Below are 21,276 nucleotides of genomic sequence, written 5' to 3' on the forward strand. Positions count from 1 at the left end.
AGAACACTCTAATAACTGGGTAGCAATGCCTAAGCAACCACCTAGTGTCATACTAAAACATACTCAGAACACTCTAATAACTGGGTAGCAATGCCTAAGCAACCACCTAGTGTCATACTAAACCCTACTCAGAACACTCTAATAACTGGGTAGCAATGCCTAAGCAACCACCTAGTGTCATACTAAACCCTACTCAGAACACTCTAATAACTGGGTAGCAATGCCTAAGCAACCACCTAGTGTCATACTAAACCCTACTCAGAACACTACTAACTGCACAGCAACTCCACATAGCAACCACCTACTGTCATACTAAACCCTACTCAGAACACTCTAGTCACTGGTTAGTACAGCCCTAGCAACCACATAGTGACATACTAGAAACACTAGAAAATGCATAACAATTTAAAGCAATCTCCTAATAACATACTAAAAACCACTCAGAACACTGTGATAACTGCATAGCAACACCTACTGTAGCAACCACCATTACTATGGCATAGAGATTTGGAAGATTATGGAAGGTGTTTTTTTTTCTTCTTCTTCTTCTTTAGAATGACTGTGAATTGTGCACATTGAAACCATAAATACTTAATAAAAAAGGAAAATTGAATTCTGATTTCCTATCGAAGCCTTTCAGAATTATTTTTCTCCTTTCTGCTGAAGTGTGGTTAGTTGTCATACTGGTTCGTCCTTCATGTGAATATGGAGCATGAGCAAACGTGAGCTCAGCGTGGCACTGTACCCTTGGTTATGTCATTCTGGCAGCAGTGTGTGCAGTAGCAGCACAGTCACCTGGCTCTGCTCAGCTTTCTCTCCTCATAGATGATGGGCTTTATTTTTAGACTCCTAATCTCTTTCAGAAGTTGTCCAGAATCCTCCACCAAGCTTGAGCAGTTCCCCTGCTGTTGTCAGCTTCAAAACTGGTGTGCTATAAAAGGGTTTTAAAAAGCCAGAATCTGCACAAAATAGACAGACTGAAGATGAGCTGCAGTTACACAACAGAACAAACACCCAGAGGAATATCATGTTGCTCAGTTGCTCTTGCTGGAGATATAATGGTGTTCTCAGCTGTTTAATTTGATGAATTACTAATAATAGGGGCTTTTGCACAGGGTAGCTAGGAACTAATAGGAACAAGCCACCAGGACAGTCCCCTGAAAAGGACCATTTTTCTGTTTTCATTCACACCTCCAGTTGAAACTTTAAAGTTACGTAAGCCATCACTTACGTCCTGCCGCTCTGGTTGTTTTGGATTTTAATTTTGACAGACTTTTATTTTGGCGGTGCTGAGAACGACTTAGTCTGAGCACACAACGCTCACATCCTCTGTCTTTATTAGTTTACGATCTGTTTAACAGTCTTATCTTACACGTTATTAGATAGAGCTGTTACACAAAGAAAGTAAACGGTATACGAAGAATATCGTTTGCCGTGTGGTTGATGCCCAGTGTCGCTTGCTGAGCAGAAATACAATCATTTTTCGCTTTGTCCCTTCAAAGTCGCGTTGGATTTCCTCAGCGTAAAGGTTGAGAAGTGCCTGTACTTTGGCATCAGTAGATCTATCACTCTTTTTCCATGTTCAAGGAGTAAATATATAGGTTATTAACAGTGTGTACATGGCTTTTTTTAAAATGCAAGTGTTTTGCATGCGTTCAGCCAATCAGCGTACACTTATGTCACTGGTAGTTTCTGTAGGGCTGGGTTTGACCCTACTCTGTAGTAGGAGCTAATTTAGTTCCCCTAAAAGGCTTTCCTAGAACTAAAATCGTTCCCAGTTACTGTGGTGAGAACACACTAAAAAAGCGGGTACTTTCGCCAATAGTTACAGGAACTATGAAAAGGTTCCTCCAGTGAAAGCCCATAATGTTTGTACTTTTGCTGAATTCTTTTTTTTTAACACACACATTCTCATATTCCATCTTTAATACACAGACCTCATCCCAACTAGTCTGGCACACAGCGTTGCCTCAATATGTATCCTTCATCACGACCATTGACTTGCACTGTGTCTGGCTAGAATAGTTACACTAAGCTGCAGTTTTAAGTTCAGCTGTCAGTTTTTCCGTGTTTGGGAGTAAAAGGGGAATTCCTTTCAGGCTGATTTGTTGAGACTGGGCAGATCCTCTAGGCACACTGCTGGTAGTGTACGAGAGGAAAGGAGGAGTAAGCTTGGCATGAGCGGAAATAACTCTGTTGGCTGCTTTGTGGGTATTGTGAAACTGGGGGCGTTTAAACTCTCTGTGACTTGGAAATAAAGACATCACATTATAAATGCTGCGAGCAAAGCAGCCACTTGTGTGTGCAAGAACTATAGGTCCAAGAAATTGTGGGGAGAGAGAGAGAGAGAGAAAGAGAGAGAGAGAGAGAGAGAGAGAGAGAGAGAGAGAGAGAGAGAAGCCTTCCTCAAGACCAGGATGTTCAGCCTTTAGGAAGGAAGTATCCAGTGTTTCAAGCACACAAATAAATGAGGTCATCCATCACTGTGTTCTTTTGCCCCAATCATTAAACCTCCTCCTTCTGCCCCGGGGCTCTTTCACAGGGGTGTAGTACCAAATTTTGGGCCCTGGGTACAAACCATCTAGCTGGGCCCCCTGCCACGGACTTTTGATTGGAGCGCGGCAACTTCTCCAACGGGGGGGGGGGGGGGGGGGGGGGCGGGGGGGGGGCTTGTATGGGAAGGAGACGGACTTTTGATTTGAGCGCGGCAACTTCTCCATCGGGGGGGCTCGGCGACTTCTAAGGGCCCCCCCCCCCCCCCCTGCCTCGGGCCCTGGGTACGCCCCTGCTCTTTCATCAAACACTGTTGCTCCAAATAAACACAAACACATGCGAGACATAAGTATCTGTAGAACATGCTGATTAAACCAATACATTATATGGCAATTTGTAACTATGTTATGTTTTGGTGAATTTGTGGATAATTCGTATGATCTCGTTTCAGAGCATATGAGCGGATTGGAGCGGTGAGAATCTCAGCCCCTCGCTCACGGACCTGTTCACCCGTCCACTCACTATCGCTCAGCGCTCAACGCAGTTTGCTTCGCTCTCCACTCAAATCGCCAAAAAAAATCTGCATATGTATTTCACTTTTAGCTTAGACCACAGCCTTACCTCCCAAAGAACTAAAGAGCAACAACAACAACATTTTCCAAATAGAAATAGGGTCAGGCTTGACTGAGCATGCTTCAGACTCGTGGTATGAGCGGAGCGAAATTGGAGCGGGAAACAAGGCGACGCTACGTCCTTTTAAAAATGCCGCTCTGCGCTCTGTCCAGGGTCCGCCCGCTCCACTCCGCTCACATGCTCTGATCTCATTTAACCTGCTGATGGTTAGGTTTAGAGGTGGACCTTCATGCTTCGCATCATACAAATTCATACAAAATCACTGCCTTACCACCTTAAAAAATAGATGTTTTTTTCATGAGACTGGGTTGGCTTGAACTCAGTGATCTCCTCTTCTCATGAAGTGCTAGACTGCTTTCAAGAGGGAATGTTCTCATGGAAAATTCACATGACTCGCCCTCATGTTGTTCCAAACCTCTGTGAAACACAAAAGAAGACATTTTGTTGGATGTCCAATCTGTTCTTTTTTTTATACAATCTTAAAAAAAAGAAAGAAAAAGCACCATTAAAGTGGTCATTATATATCTCAATTATGTCTTAGTAAAATGATCTTAGTTTTATAATCAAAGCTCTGTTGTTTATATTGTCGGAGGCAAAACATATAATGCTACGCATTACAATGATGATGATTGAGAGATGTACAAATAAACAGTCCTCAAAAGTCGGATAGATCATATTTGATATTCACATTTTAACAAAAAAAGATGTCTGGATAATCAAGTAAACTCAAGATGCTTCAGCCCAGTTATTCTTACGTTTACTTTAATAAACGTAAATCAGTAAAGATTTCACAGCAAAAAGACACGTGCACCACGACCTGAAGGTGGAAATTTTAGAATTATACTAAAATCCCGTTTATTTGCTAAAAAGTTAGTTCCGCCCCAAAATAACACCATTGGTTGAAATCATATGCAAGTCTGAGCAGCAGAGCAAGGTTTTGAAAATAGCGTTATATGTATCGTAGACTGTGCATATTAACCTGGAATATGTGAAAGATTTTACCATATAAATCATAGACCTTTAACTCTTCTGACAAACAGATGGCAGTGGCAGGTCGTCCAATCACATACATTTCTCCAAAAACAATCGTATCTGGCTCGCCCGGGTGTTCTATATTAGGCTCAAATGGTGGAAAATCTCAGACAGGAAGTTTCCATTTGGTCTGCTGGTGGTGAGGGTCTTTCTTGAGTGGCTTGAGATGTGGAAACAGAAGGGCACACCCCAACACACACACACACACACACACACACACACGATGGGTTTCCGTGTTTTATGGGGACTTTCCATAGACATAGCCTAATGATTTTTATTTTGTACAAACTGCATATTCTGTCCCCTAACCCAAAAACTACCCATAACAGAAAACTTTCTGAATTTTTAATTTTGCAATAAAAATCATTTAGTGTGTGATATAAGCTGTTTTCCTCATCGGGAACGAAAAATGACATTTTGTCTACATAGAATTGGGAATACCTGAACCACAAACACACACACACACACACACACACACACACACACACACACACACACACACACACACACACACACACACACACTCACACACACACACACACTCACACACACACACACACTCACACACTCACACACACACACACACACACACACACACACACACACACACACACACACACACACACACTCACTCACTCACTCACTCACTCATACCCTACATGCTACTACTACAATGCTACATCTAAAGTCTCAACCGCTCTAAAAAGTGGCCCAATCCATTACTTCATAACCTGTCATGCATGACTTGCACTCATTCAGCCAGTTGTTGTATTCAGTTAAATCATAAAACAAATCATAAAAGCAGAATAAAGCCTGTATTAAAAAAAGACTGTTGTGTCTTAGTGAGAGAAAACTCAACACCCAACATGTGTTTGCATGTTAAACTATATCTTGATTCCCCTGCACCTGCACTATAGCAACACTTTAGTCTTCTGTAAATACCAGTTATAGTATGATTATGTCTCGAGACAGGAAGTTTTAGCTCGTGGCAGGCTTTTGCTTCGGTAACTCAAGGGCAGGAAGCTAATCGCGAACAATGTAACGTCAAGATGAAAGCGGAGATTTTCTTTCGCTTGATCTAATCGGACAGTCAAAACAAATTACTACATGGCTACATAAAAAGAAAAACATTTAGTGACGCCACGTGTGATGCAGTCAGGAAGAGAGAATGCTAAACCCCTGATGGAAAGTTCATCTCGACATGGTGCTATTCACTTGCTTCGTAACTTTGATACAAGTGATCTTTTTGAAGCTCTTGAGTGGGTCAATTTCCTTTTCTGTGTGGAAACATAAATCTGAATGAAAACCTTTATAGAAGTCTCATATCCTTTGGATGACAGCCAAGTGTAGAAATCAATCCGTGTTCTCCCTCCTCAATGATATCGCTCTCATTCAAGGATATCCTTCCCATGACCTGCTAAACTGTCTCCTCTGACTGCAGAGGATATTAAAAAATCCTTCATAAAATTTCCTAATTAGTAACTTTGAGTGATGTTGATGGGTCAAAATATGGGCTGCTATTTTCAAACCTTACATGAACTGTCTATCAGCATTGTGAAATTGAGCGGGGCACTTAAAAGGATAGTTCACCCAAAAATGAAATGTCGGTCAAGATTAAATTTTTATTTGCGCTTCACATAAGGCTATTGCATTGCTTCAAAAGACTTGGAATGGAACTTGTGTAGTTTTTCATATCTTTTTGCCACTGTTTATGCACTGGTCCCCATCCACATTTATTCAATGGAAAAGAGTGGCTTGGACATTTTGCTAGTTAAATTGGTTACACTTCAAATTCAGATTTTATATGTTAACATTAGTGAATGTTTGTTATTAATTACAGCATTTATTAATGATAATGTATGCTACACACGATACCTTTCAAAAGTTTGGGGTCAGTAAGATTTTTTAATGTTTTTGAAGAAGCTTTTTATGCTCACCAAGGCTTCATTTCTTTGTAAGTTATTTTGGGAAATATTATTTCAATTTAAAATAACTGTTTTTTATGTAAATATATTTTAACATGTAATGTATTCCTGTGATCAAAACTGAATTTTCAGCATCATTACTCCAGTCTTTATATACCAGTCAGACTACCCTAGCAACCACCTAGCAACACCATAGCAACCACCAATAACACCCTAGCAACACCATAGTAACCACCTAGAATACCCTAGCAACAGCCTAGCAACACCATAGCAACCACCCAGAATACCATAGCAACTGCCTAGCAACCACCCAGATTACCCTAGCAACCATCCAGAGTACCCCTGCAACCGCTTAGCAACACCATAGCAACCACCCAGAACCCCCTAGCAACCACCCAGAACACCCTAGCCACCACCCATAACACCCTAGCAACGCCCTAGCAACCACCCAGAATACCCTAGCAACCACCCAGAACACCCTAGCAACCACCCAGAATACCCTAGCAATCACCCAAAACACCCTAGCAACCGCCTAGCAGCCACTCAGAACACCCTAGCAACACCCTAGCAACCGCCTGAACAACATGAATAAGCCATATCTCAGCACCAGAACATCGTACAGACATGTTGGCTCGTATACAATCATGTACCACACCCTAGCAACCGAGTGGCGAGTTTTGCCACTGCAAGCACCGCTTCACATTTTCTTATGGAAATGTACATTCTTGTTATTGTTAATGTTGAAAAGAGTTGGTATGCTTAATATTTTTGTGGAAACTGTGATGATTTTTCTTTAATGAAAAGAAAGTTAAAAAGAACAGCATTTAGAAATATTTAGTCTTAATTGTCATTTAATCTGTCCTTTCTAATAAAAAAAGCATTAATTTCTTTTTTTTTATCTTGCTGACCCCAAACTTTCAAATCGTAGTGAATAATTAATTAATGCATTCGAATAATTAATTAAATGTAATAAATGCTGCCAAAAACCATTTGTTGTTAGTTTATGATATTTTAACTAATGTTGACAAATTGAACCCCTCAGATTTTTTTCAAAGCAGCTTTACAGTGATAAGCAGGAAAATGCTTATTCAATGATGCTAACAGAATTGAATTCTGCTGTAAAGCAGCTCTAAATAGACATCAGCAAACAGTCATTATTCAGTTGAAATCAGTTCAGTGTTGATTCAGTTTGGTTCAATAACTGTGTAAAGTTAATCTATTATGAAAGGAGTTCAACTCATCTATAAAGCAGCTCTGGAGAAAACAGTGATGTTATTATCCAGCTCACTTCTCATCCAATAGTGTCAGTCCAGTCAAATCAATTACATTGCAGAATGTTAAGTCATTGTAAAAAGTGTACTGAGTTGCTACAAGCCTCTATAGAATTCATAACTGTATACATCTCATCTCATCACATCTACATAATGCATTGGGCTACAGCTGTCCAGCGTCTTAAACAATTGCTGATAGTTTATGGAGTGTTACAAAACACACAGCTGGCCTTGTGCGTCTCTTCGCATGGTTCTCCTGGGGATATCCGACATGTGCAGCCTTGAGATGGATGCTACAGTGTCCATGCATGCACAGACTCGAGAAACTAGCATGAAGTCTATCCCAAAAACATGCTTCTGTGATTGACAGGTGCTATAATGTTTAAGATGTTACCGTAAAACTGAAGGGAATTAATTGCTGGCGATGTAACATCAGCTCTCTTTCAAACTAACCATAGGCATCTGCAACATAAAACCAGGCACATGCTACATATTAGCTTCACAGGAAGGGAAGCTGTAGGGGTTGGAGTCAAATGACAGGGGCGTAGAAGATAATTACCGTAATCCCACAATGCAATGTGCAGACCCGGGGCTGATGGCTCTCATGCAGTCGGTAATCAGCCTGTCGTGTGATTTAGTGGCCAGATTAATGAGAGCATCGTGGATACTGATACAGACATTAACCGTCACGGTGGTCTGTTCCAGCTCAAGGACTGACGGGAAGCTTTCATGTGTCTCCCTCAGGCCTCTCCAGCGGTCTATCAGACAGTACAACTGTGTCTTCTCATTTCGGACTCCTGCGTCAAACATAATCGTTGCCTTTCAGAATCAGCCAATTTGGGTTCTGACATGCTTAAAAGACAGGATTAGATTTCTGTAATGGGTCTGTTTGGATATTGAACCTGGCAGGTGGTTTCTTTCTGTGGTGGGCTGGACAATATCAAATACTTTTGCGAAATATTTGAGATACGTCTGTTGGCTTGTTTAAAGCTACACTACGTAAATCTTTGCTTGTTAGAAGTATCTGTTAGGATCTTTTATTTTTATTTTTTATCCTATAGCTCAGAGGTGTTCTGTGAAAGTTCCAAGAGGCCCAGTCTCTATATTTCCTTCACAGCAGAGGTTCAGACAATACTTTTTTGGTACAGTTACACATTTCCATCGGGGCAGCTGTAGTACTTTGTAAAAGAAAAAAAATTCTAAACACACAATATAGTGTTTCATATTCTATAATCTTAATCTATATAATATTCGAGAATATTGGGCCCTGAGAGCCAAAGCAGTGAAGTCTTAGAACTTTTACCAAAATTTACCCAAAAAAGTAAATATTTCTCACAACTGGATATGAATATAAAAAGGTAAGATCAGATGTTTTATCAGTTTTAATTTTTATTTTTTACAGTAAGGGCCAGATTTACTAACAGCTTTTTCCAGCACAAACCATCTTTTGGCATTAAAAAACTAGTCAGGATTTACTAAAGACGCACAGTTAATAATTAGCGCACAGTAATTTTTGTGGCTGACCTTATTACATATTCGTTTGTTAGAGTTCCCCTTTCAGATGCAAAATTTTGGGGAGGAGAGGTGGGATCATGCAAGGTGAATTTTCCCCTGTTTAGTAAATCTGGCCCTTAGACACCTACGTGTATGACACATAGAAAGCCTCGGGATGTGAGAAAACACTGGGGTTTACCTCTTAAGAAAAGTATGGACCATTTTTATATTTTGCTCAATGTAATAAACTACTAAAAACAAACAATGTGCATAATCTAAACTCTCAGCATGAGCACAAAACAAAATTAACAAGTAATTTCAAAGTTTTTTGTCTTCCCTTGCTATCTCTAAATAATGTTCCAAATTATAGCAGTGTTTATTATGAAATGCTCTTAAAATGCTGATTTAATAATACTAAATGTATGAGGGGAAAAACAAAAAGTCTAAAGCTGCCACGCGTTAAGAAACCTGGTTTAGTCAAACGGTCAGAGTCATCTGTATGACATAAAAATAATTGTATTTTCTGCATTCTCGTTCATTCATTCATTCATTCTTCTCAGAGACGCAATGCACACGGAGTGGAAAGGGCTTGAATGAATCCTCTAAAAATATTCGAGGGTGTAGTGCTGAAAGATCATTACTGTAAACGACCCAGAGCGCTTGTAGCGTGAACCGCTCCGTTGTTTTGATGCGCTCACTTTAAACTGTAAAATGGCATAATTATGTCCCGTGGGAGGATGGAACCAAGCCAGGGTCGTCCGCCATTAAGTACCACTGCTCTAGTGACATTACAGATAATCCATTTGAGAACAAATTATGCATAAGTATCGCAATATACAGGTTATGAGCACAAAATACTGAGACTTTACTATATTGACCTCCAACACCCAGACCTTATCTGAGGTGGGAAACCATTGGCATGGCCCGACAGGGGTGTCCTCAAAGCTGGGGCTTTGCTCTTGTCTGCTCTGTAATCTCACAGTCATCACACTGCATACATACTGAACGGCCAGTGATGATATCAGTCCACATTCCTCTTCAGCGGGCAGGAACTTTCTCATGGACAATGTGTGTGTTTCACTTTCCAGCATGAGCTGCAGACGCAGGGCTTCTTTCTTGCCTGGTGCCTGTTGATCGGTAGCTATTTTGATGAGTTTAAAGTTCAAACTTTCACTCAGGTTCTACAAGATGCAGGATTTATGAACTTCTGTGATTTATATTTTTCACAGTGGCTTCTTCCATCATCACTCCATCATGAGTGGTTTGCTGTAAAATCTGTTTTGTTAAGTATAACCAAAAGCAGATTTGGAGGCTTTCCCGAGGGATGAATATATATCCCAGAAAGACTGCCTTTGCCTCCACATCACTCCCGGCCTTGTCTAAGCAAAAGGCTTTTTGAATAAAAAATGGGTTGCGGAAAAGTTTTTGAGCACTCATAACTGTGCCTCTGCTGAATCAATGCACCAAAGCAGAAATGTATATTTTCCTCTGATTCATGAGTTTGCAGTATTGTGAAATAACACACAGACAATAAACTTGTTTTTCTATTGTGTTGTCTTCACTGACTGCGTGCAAAAGCAAAAACACCACTGGACCATTGTAGTCGTGTACAATAGATTCTTTAGACAAAAAAGACCCACAAACTGACAAGTTATTATATGATTCACTTGCTCATGAATTACTTGTTAAATCCATCAAAGTGGTTTATTGAATGAATATCTGACTCATTTCTGGTTGGATGTTTACCGTAAAAGACATTATGTAGTTGAAGACAGATGTTCATAAAGAGTTTTATTAATAAAACACATTTAAATGTGTCAAAATCAGCATTTTTGTTTTGCTTAGTATGTAGTTAGGAACAATTATGAGGGATTCTGCAAATTCTACAGAATTCTGTTGTTTAATTTTTTTTTTTTTTTTTATCTCTATTGATGATCTTTACAACGGAACTGAAACGGCACTAAACTGATAACAATGACACTATGGCCAAAATTAACTCTGTTTGCATCTCATTGAATTTTCCTGTTATCACTGTAAAGCTGCTTTAAAACTATCTGTGTTGTATAAAGGTGACTCGACTGAAGTGTTTAGTATGTGTGCTTAATTGTAATTTTATAACAATCAGGAGTCATAAGGAATCATTCTCTCTAAATAATTTCAATTATATTTTGCTGTCACGGTGCACTGCAAATGATTCCCTTTAAACAACTGTAAAGATCTTTAACTCTACGCACATCTGGGATGGCATGTGGGTGATTCAAATTGTTGAGAAATGGGTGAACTATGCCTTTAAGATAAAGCCAAAACCAGAACCCTTAAAACTAACGTTTTCTTCCATAATAAACCTGAATCTGAAAAAAAACTGAAAGCATGAAGACCTTACTTGAATTCGGTCTAAATCTCCCCCCCCCCCCCCCCCCCCAAAAACATCAGTCTCAATTTGGGTAGCAGACTTCTATTCTGTGGACACACAGGCTGCCCTGATTCGACATGTTGACAAGCAGTATTCACTGAAAGGAGCCAGAAACAGTGTTGGTTTAGTGCTCTTCGTCTGCTGACTCCACGCTGCAGTGATCTGGTAAACTCTCTGCTCAAGCTGTGTGGGAATATGCAGAGGGAAGACACACTAATGATGGCCTCTCTTCAAATTCCTGCTCCGCCACAAAGTAGCACTTTTAATGAGAGGGTAGTATAAAATCAGTGGTTTAGGCTTAATCTACTGACAATAAACTTTTCCACCCCCACAGTAGAAATGTTTATTAGTCAGTTAAGTGGATATGAGTGTGTTGAGTGAATGTAAACATATGAGAAAACGGCTATTTATTTACATTTTATGGTTTCCTCCACACCAGCAGGAAGGTTTACTGGATATTTGGGCCCTCGTGTATCTTGTGGTGTTTTTAGACTGCCATCTTGTGGCACAACATGTTCTTTTAATTAGACATTGGGTATGAATGGCATGCTAGTATGTGTAGTATGCTGCTGCAGTATATGTTCTGTACAGAGAATGCAAAATGACTAACCAGCAAAGGTGTGTTTTTGAGCAAAAATAAATGTATAGCTGCCATTGGAGTTTAAAATATTGGCAAGGCAACAATTCTTATTGTTGAACCCCGAGGCTGTATACTGCATACTGTCTAGCGCATTTAGTGTCCCATTTCCTACATTAGTCATAGTCATGAACCTTATCAGTACTACAGAGCCTCAACTTTGAGGATTAACTTCTTGCATTTAGCATTTAATTCCACACTGTGCAATTCTTTTGAAGATTCACCCCCTCCTCTCTCTCTCTCTCTCTCTCTCTGTAGCTGGCAGGTCTAAGGAGAGGCAGGCAGCATGGCTGAACCCAGACGCGACAGCACTAGCAGCCTGCAGCGCAAGAAGCCTCCATGGCTAAAACTGGACATTCCCATCGCTCAGGTTTCCCTGGACGAACCTCCCGCTTTTGTCCAGGTACAGCATTGTTGTCTCGAACTGTCCTTCTAAGTGCAAGTGAGTTTAGCCCTGGTTTCCAATCTTGTCCATGTCTCTCTTTTTGCAGCCAGTGAAGAGGCACGGTTTCCATCGCAGCGTCAGTATGCCAGTGGAAACGTCTCATCTCCCCTCCCCTCCACGGGACCTCTTTGACCCCCGTCGAGCTGCTTTCCAGCGTCAGTCTTCAATCACCCAAACCATCAAGAGGTAGGGGAGGCATTACATGTGGCCTGAGGTTCATTAGGTCTTAGGTTCATGTCTTTAGCAAAGGTCAAACTCTGTTTCAAAACCTAGTAAGCTGTCTACATAGACATTTTAAGGCATAGTCTAAATCAGTAATGCCAATCCTGTTCCTGGAGATGTACCTACCTGCAGAGTTCAGATCCAACCCTGATGCCACACATTATCAAGTGCTCCTGAAGATCTTGGCTGCGTCCGAATCCCATACACATCTTGAGTAGGTACTTATTTTGAAAGAGTAATTACCTTTCAACTGCTAAAAAAGTACTTTCTAAATAGTATGAATGGGTCTCATTCATGAAACATTCGTAAATATACGAGTAAATATGCGAGTGATTTGCGCGTAAAGAGACCTTCCCGAAAACTCTTCTCCTGATTCACAAATACTTCGTAAACGTCAGATGTGATAGTGAAATGTGTGTGTGTGTTAATGAATTCCAATCAGTCGTAAATGGGATGCGCGTGCACGTTCATTCTCAATTACCATAAATCCCGCCCATTTAATCCGACTGGCAACTATATACGGGCATCATATTATGACCTGAATGCGAATGAAAAAGAAAAATTTCTCAGATGCAGAAATTGAAGTTTTATTATCACAAGTTCATTCAAAACGCCACATTTTATTTTCAAGCGTACATAGTGGCATATCGGGTCCTAAAAAAAAAGGAAGCTTGGCAGCATATTACAGATGCAGTCAATGGAGTTTCATCTGTTAATCGAACATTCCCAGAAGTGAGAAGAAAATGGTTCGACATTAAGCTTGAGAGCAAAAAACGAATTCGTTCACTTCGGAAAAATCGTATTAAAACTGGAGAAGGACCACCATCGCAGATGCTATTACTGGCTCTCATAATAAGAAAAACCGTATGTAATTACTATATATAATATTTTTTCAAAATGCTGTGTAAATATGTACCTGATTAAGGTGAATTAAAATGCAGCCTTATTAATGAGCAAAACTTTCGGGTGTTAAGCGCATTATTTACGCGTGGCTGGGAGCAGGTGTAGATTTCTTGCGTACCAACTAACATTTGGAAAATAGGAATATTTTAATGAATCCGAACATTTACGCCAGAACCACTTTACACACGATTTACACAAAAATTCGTTCTGCTCGTATTTCATGAATGAGACCCAATGTGTGTAGTATTGATGTAATCCGGACGTACTACATCTGCCATGTTGTCATTATATTGAGACCTACCAGTGTCGGTTGAGTCGCTTCACCTTCATTCACACAGTAAAGTGTCCCTCATATGCACACTTCAGAATCTCGCCGGAAGTAGTAGGTCATCCGGGGACTTTTTGCCTACTGTTTTATGAGTACTGTGAATTCAGACATAAGCCTACTTCTTATGTCAAATACTGTTTTTCACCCACCATATAGTAGGGAAGAATACGATTTCGGACGCAGCCCATAATTAGCTTAGTTGTGCTTCAGTTGTGCTTGATCAGGGATGAGGCTGAACTTTGTAGGCACCTCTGATCTAAATGAAGACTGTTGCAAATGGCAGCAAAATTTTTCGGGGGCTTTTTCGTGTGACCTATGAGAAGTCAATCAAATAATGCAATGAGACAACTTCAGTAAAAACATTTATCCAAGATGGCAGATGAAGTGAGACCAATGTCTAAAAATATATGTCTGTAAAAACACTTGACTTTTTACCTAATATTTGTCTGTTATGTATGTTCCTCCTAAGGAGTACACTCTCCAGTGAGGTTAAATCTCAATTAGGATGCTGCCTAAAGTTGTGGTCACATTAGGGAAATTTCGATGACATTTTGTGGGCAAAAAAACATATTTTTTCTATTATCATTAGTGTAATGATGTATGAAGCACAGCTCACACAGAAGTCACTTTCAGACCAAGCAGTTTTCTATTGGTCAATGCGCCAATTTGTGTGACCAACTTGAACCTGTTGCTTAATCTGTGTGGGGAAATTTTTCGCCCACAGTTGAAATGACGGTATTTTGCTGGCGAAAAATGTGCCAAACAGCGGTAAATGTGGCCTTACCTTTAAAAGAGAGCTCACTACGTTTTGGAACAAAGATAATATGACTAAACCAACATTCATTTTGATAGAGTTTTAATCATAGTTTTAATTGGTTGTGCATCAATGTAGCCAATGATCTTGCATACTTTGTTTCTATCTGTGAATTGTGTGTGATTCCGTAGTCAACACTGTAGCACTTTTTTTACACACAGTCTTATGATTTGTTTGCTGCGATTGTTTTGCGCTGAGATGTTATAGGAATGTGCATGTGATACCATGTGCCAGAGGGTTTGAAATTCTTCATTTCATGACTCCATTTCATGGCCGATGAATCAAACCTGAAAAGAACCAGTGTCTTTGCGCCTGTTTACATGGTTTCTGTGTGGACGACGCAACTTTTCAGCCTTGTTTTGTGTATTTCTGTGAGTGTGTGTATGTATGACTAGCACATGTCTCTCACTCATATGCTGCCATTTAAATCTGCACTGATATAACCCTCCCTCCCACTGGAATACTCTGCTTTTTGCTAATCTGGCTCTCTGGCTCTTGTTGATCAGTTTTCCAGTTCTTCTCACACTCCTTCCCTCTTTTTTTATCTTTTTCTCTTCTGCTTCCTTTCTTCTCCCTGCTCTTCCTCTCCTCCCGCTCTCGGGACGTCCACAGCAGCAGGCGGGTGCACTTTGAGAGGATTAACACTGTGCCCATTAAGGGTCACCGTGCAGGGCGGCACGGTTTCAGAAGGCATCAGTCCCTCTCCAGAACCTTGCTCAGGTACAGCGGGCCGCAGGAGGCCTGGCGAGGGAGCTCTCACACACAACACAAACAATGCAAAGGAAACATGGTCACATTGCATAGCCAACTTTGGTGTTAGCGTTGTAATAATAGTTCCATTTAGGTGATATTATGCTGTATGTACACTTTAGGTAATTAGTGTGTACCCTTTAGGGTAAATAATGTACAAAGGTGTACTTATTGATAGGGTACCATCCAAATCACTTTTTTTTTTTCAGAGAGTGCATACAAAGCAGAGTAAATTTTTTTTTATAGAAATTAATATATTATTTGTTGAAGTCATGGATGTGACGAGCAGTTGAGGTAGAATCTAGACACAGTAGCAGGATTATTTAATCAAAACAAAGAAGATCATCCAGGAAGAAGAGAGTAAAATTCAAAAGGTAACGAAATAGGAAGCACATTGACATATAGACAATAACCGACAACTGAAGACTAACTCAAGAGGGCTTAAATACACAAGGGTGATACGATAATTAGCAACTAATCAAGACACATGTGAATGGTAATTAGTATCTATGGAAGTAAATTAGTGACTCGAACAAAGGAAAAAAGAAACACCAACTACGGGTTCGTTTAACGATGTGCTAAAAACTGAAACGGTTTTGCTTTGTGTTATTCGCGTAGAGACGACAATGTTGTCAAAACTATCTCTATTCACATGGATCAGTGAAAATGATTTACAACTGTGTATTATTCATGCCAGGCTAGTAGTTGGCGATGTCACTTTGTAAAGAAACACTGTGCATCTATAGACTGAACACATGATACGCATGCGTGTGACTTCACCGTTTTTACAAATTCATGCTTTGTAGTTTACACAGAGATGATAACTCTATCGTCTTCAAAAACTTGCACTTTGAAACTTTGCATTTTCAGGCCGCAAAATGGCGATGTTGTGTAAATAAACGACCAAAACACATAAGCTTTCAGTTTTTTGTTGGAAATGGTACCGTGTAAACGGCCCCTAAAGGTCAATGAACACAAAACTGAAACGCAGGCTGTATGTTACAGTGGAAATGTAATGGAAATTTCTATAGTAAATGTACATTTTTCTAGTCATGATTAAGCTGTTTGTGAGCTCAATTCAATTCAGTAATCACAAAAGTCATGGAAAAGTGATGGAAATTGATTTGATACCAAAGAACATTGCATTAAATTGATCAAAAGTGACAGTAAAGACATTCATAATGTTTAAAATGTTGAAATAAAAGCTGTTATTTTGAACCATCTATTCATCAAAACCTGAAAAAAATGATCAGGGTTTCCACAAAGCAGTACAACTTTTTTCAAAAAATAATAATGTCATCCATTGTGAGGTTTGACCTTTCTGTCAAATATGTTCACTTTGCGTTCCCCCTCAGTGGATGTTTAAGTAGTGAGGATTTTGTGGTTTTCTGTTTCACATGGTTTGGATTCTCAGCACGTCATGCCATGCATAACTTCAGTCTTTTGATGGGGGAAAAGAAGGAATCTTATCATGACATGCTCTCACTGTCTCTAACCGTTATGATTTCAAACGCGGCGCATTGTTGCCATTCTTCCAAACTGAACTGAAGACATTCCAATGTCTGAGCTCAAACGGCACATTCATCTTTTGTTGTTTTGCACAGTTTGACACTGTGCCCAGACTGGCAGGCTTTATTTGTTGTTTTTCAGATGAAACATAATAAGCCACAATTTGAGTCATGTTTATTGCCTCGGTGAGTCAGAAAGATTAGATTAGATCTCTCTGTGCAGTTCCGATCCAGGTTTTCTAGAGATTTATAAACACACATGTTGTGTGCGCTGAACAGCAATGGAAATCTCAGCTAGAATGTTTATATTCTATTATAGTATTCATTAATATTTTTAATTAGCTTTTAATTTTTATATTTTCAATTTTCACTTTAATTTTAATTTAGGTTTAAGTTTTAGCAATTTTTATGTGCTTTTCTATATATAGAATTTATAGGAATATAAATATAGAATTTATATTTTGCATTAATTAGAGTAATTTTAGTACTTCAAATTATTTATTTCAGTTACTTGCAAAGACATCATTTCTAATTTTCTAAGTTTGTTTTTCATTTAATATTCATATTTTATTTTATTTTAACAATAAAACAACGCTTATACAAATATTATCTGACAATCACACATACAAATGTAGGGAAATGCTTATATATACAGTATGATTTTCATCACACATCATACATACTCCAGTCCTTAGCAGCTTATTGTTGGTCTGCACTCAAATCTCAAACACACCACTTACAAAAATGTTGACTGATGACCATAGTTTCAAAAACTAACATGGTTACTTACTACTATAAAAACTGATCTCAGCCACCACTGTCATGAAACATGAACCAAAACGTAATGAAAAAGAGATCCTGTTGTTGTTTGAAGGAGGTCCCATATAAATTTATTAGTAGTTCATACTTTTTGTTTTTGAAGGCCTAACCTTATTACTACCTTATTTTATTTCTTGGCTTTATTTACAGTACAATATATAAAGTCGACAGGAAAGTAGCTGTGAGTGGTGTAACTTATCATGCAGATTGTTGAGAGAAAGAAAAGTAACACTTTTCTAAGCAATTGGACAATTTCCATAAAACTGGCAACTAAGGGGCCGTTTACATGACACTATTTTCAACTAAAAACTGAAAACTTTTTATGCATTTTGGCCATTAATTTACACGACAGCGGCGCTTTGGGGGCCTGAAAATGCAAGCTTTTGAAAACGGGTTTCAAAGTGCAAGGTTTTGGAAACGAAACTGTTATTGTCTCTGTGTAAACTACAAAAACGCGAATTTGTAAAAAAGGTGACATCACAAGCATGCGTATAACATGATCAGTCTATAGGCATGTAGTGTTTCTTCAGTGACATCGCCATACGCCAACTACTGGACTGGCATGAAAAATACAGCGTTTTTAGTCATTTTCATGGATTCGTGTGAACGGGGATCGTTTTGACAACGTCGTCACCTGTCCTTGAAAAACACAAAGGAAAAAACGTTTCTGTTTTTAGCACATCATTTTTTTTGTAAACACCCCAAACACCCTTAGACTTAAGATGTGGGCACATTAGCGAAATTTTCAACAAAATTACAACATCAAAAAATGATCTATTAAATATAGAAATGTATGAGGCATAACCAAACAATCTTCGGTTAGTCAGCGCTGCAAATCTGTGTGACCAAAATCTGCATAAGGGGAAATCTTTTACAGTCACATGTAGATCACATGGATTCTTATTAAAATAACGGTATTAATAATGACATTTTGGCAGAAACTATATGGTTACCATGAAGCCTTTTTGTAATGGACCACCAGAGTTTTTACTGTTTTGGTATGGGAATATTCCATAAAATGTGATTATTTTTGTGGGTGAGGCTGGACAGCTGAACTTTGTGCATTTATTTTACACTCGTTTATATCAATTTATCTTTTTGACTGAAACATGAGTCATATGTGAACTTGAAAAACATGTCAGCCTCTTGACATTAGGAGGCAGATGTTTCCCAAGCCAAGCAGCTGTGCAGAGGGATGGACACCAGCCTAATGATTTTCTGTGTATGTGCATTTGGTTTCGTTTTTGTGACAGGATTTTAGCCAATGCCAGTAGCTTTACTGTGAAGCATGCCTGGGCATGTCCCACCACTATTTCCTTAGAAGTTTGCTACAGTTACCTCACCGAACTTTCCTTGATCTCATTTGCACACAACCGGGAGGAGACAGCGTGACATATTTGTGGAAACTACCATTGCAGTGTCCAGTTATTGTGCAAGAACATGTTAGCACACAGGGAAATACAAGAGAGTCAGGGATGGCATGTGATCTCTGGATGAGTGAGCTCAGGCTGAACGGGTTGTGTCGATCGCTCTCAGGGGTACGGCGGACTGGTTCGGGGTCAGTAAGGACGGCGACGCCACGCAGAAATGGCAGAGGAAGAGCCTGCGACACTGCAGCATGCGCTACGGCAAGCTGAAACCGCAGGTGATCCGTGAGATGGAGCTGCCCAGCCAGGACAACATCTCCCTGACCAGCACGGAAACCCCTCCACCTCTATACGTACCCTCATCTCAGCATGGCATGCAGAAGGTACAGTGCCAGGAGTCATCACTGGAATAGTATGTGCACCTGTTCCTCCTTTTTTTAATGATGCACTTTTTGTTCAGATTGTAGACCCACTGGCACGAGGACGTGCGTTTCGCATGGTCGAGGAAGTAGATGGATACAGTGTTCCTCAAACTCCCATAACACCCGGCGCTGCGTCCCTGTGCTCCTTCACCAGCTCACGCTCAGGCCTGAACCGCATCCCACGCAGACGCAAGCGTGAGTCCGTGGCCAAGATGAGCTTCAGGGCGGCAGCAGCTCTGGTCAAGGTGAGCACGTGACCCAAAGCTGCATACATGACCTTTATACCCTTTATTTCAGTTGAATTAGTATATTGGGAATGATTTTGGAACTTTCCTGGAAATAATGCACCAGGTTTTGGTCTTATAGTGTCAAGTCAATTCAAATTTATTTACAGTCAAACCAAAATTTATTCAGACACCTTGCTATCCTTACTTATGTAAATTAACTATAGTGTCCTGCACCCAATAGTTAAAAAATATCGAGTTTTGGTTTGACTGTATATAGTGCTTTCACAATACACATTGTTTTAAAGCAACTTTAAAGAAAATCATGATGTTAATGGTTATAATATCTTATAGTATATATGTGCCTTATAGTCACTGACACTATTGGATGAAAACTGAACTGAGCTGGATGATGACATCACTGTTTTCTGCAAAGCTGCTTTATAGATGAAATGAACTAATTTAATAATTGATGATCTTTTCAACGGAAATGAGTCATCACTGAACTGACTTCAGCTGACCAATGACACTGTTGTCATTTAGAGATGCTGTACAGCTGAAATGAACTGTTTGCATCATTGAATCATTTACATAGCGCTTTATACAATCTGTATTGTATAAAGCGCTTACTGGAGCTATAATAGTTTTTCTTACTCTTTCACTTTAAATGATGAAATATCTGTTTATAAATTTTAATCTTAACACAATTATAAGGCCAAATAGAGTATGTGATTTTTGTGTATGTGTGGTTTCAGTTGTCAGACTGAATGTTTTAGTGCTTAAGTTATTGATAAATCATGATTTGTTTGCGAAAACGTTGATTTCACACATCATTTTGTGCATACACATGGTTAGTTATTGAGATCCATTATTTTAAGCTGATATAGTTGATGTTAATGAACAGAAATGGTACTATCAACACTATGATGATCTGAATCAATGTTCAAATTAAAGGACTGCAAATTGCTAACATTTATTTACAGTGTTTTTTTCAGTGGTCAATGCTGATACTGATTAATTGGTCTAGCTGATATCTGTTTCCATTGTAGCAAATGTAGGTGTTTACACATAGTCAACACAGTTTAATCCACAGAATAAGCATCATGAGATTTATATAAAATTATATATTATTTTGGGGAAAATGCTTGTATCCTGTCTGAGCTTCTTGGTTCACTATAATAAGGGACCCGGGAACAAAGTTTTACTGTATTTTGTGATAACTGATGCTCCGGATACTCCACAGACCTACATTAGAGCAGAGCAGAAGCTTGTTTGATAATGTCAAATGGGAACAGCTGGTAAAGTAGGATTGGTCAGTAGCATTTGTAAGGTGCAGCTTAGCGTAGGGTCATCTGAGGTCGTTTAAGTTAACAAAGACACATCAGATAAATCAAATGGGCACATTCAATCTTTAAAAATGAGCAATAACATGAAGCAAAAAATATAATAGATATCAGAGACAGAGCTGGTATACAGATCAATGGTTTCGCAACACAGTCTCTTTGAATAAATGATCATCTATTTACTTTATTCTTAGTTAATAGTCTGGTAGTAATAGTAAATACGTTTTATACTG

At 39.3% G+C, this 21,276-nt stretch overlaps 1 protein-coding gene across 5 annotated transcripts in view; it reads left to right on the plus strand.

Annotated features, from left to right (window-relative positions):
- rhbdf1a (rhomboid 5 homolog 1a (Drosophila)) overlaps window positions 1–21,276 on the plus strand; it is a 73,586-nt gene that overhangs the window by 41,206 nt on the left and 11,104 nt on the right. For 2 of the 5 annotated variants that reach the window (XM_077213449.1, XM_077213448.1), the window contains 5 exons: window positions 12,157–12,301; window positions 12,390–12,529; window positions 15,226–15,330; window positions 19,224–19,437; window positions 19,515–19,721. In XM_077213449.1, the coding sequence (XP_077069564.1) occupies window positions 12,185–12,301; window positions 12,390–12,529; window positions 15,226–15,330; window positions 19,224–19,437; window positions 19,515–19,721 (783 nt within the window). In that variant the 5' untranslated portion in view covers window positions 12,157–12,184. Of the gene's footprint in view, window positions 1–12,156; window positions 12,302–12,389; window positions 12,530–15,222; window positions 15,331–19,223; window positions 19,438–19,514; window positions 19,722–21,276 lie in introns of all 5 variants that reach the window. The other 3 variants (XM_077213451.1, XM_077213450.1, XM_077213446.1) reach the window with 2 other exon arrangements.

This window comes from Siphateles boraxobius, unplaced genomic scaffold (genome assembly GCF_051911475.1).
Source record: "Siphateles boraxobius isolate OS27281-9 unplaced genomic scaffold, OSU_SipBor_1 66, whole genome shotgun sequence".
In the NCBI taxonomy this organism is placed as follows: Eukaryota; Metazoa; Chordata; class Actinopteri; order Cypriniformes; family Leuciscidae; genus Siphateles; species Siphateles boraxobius.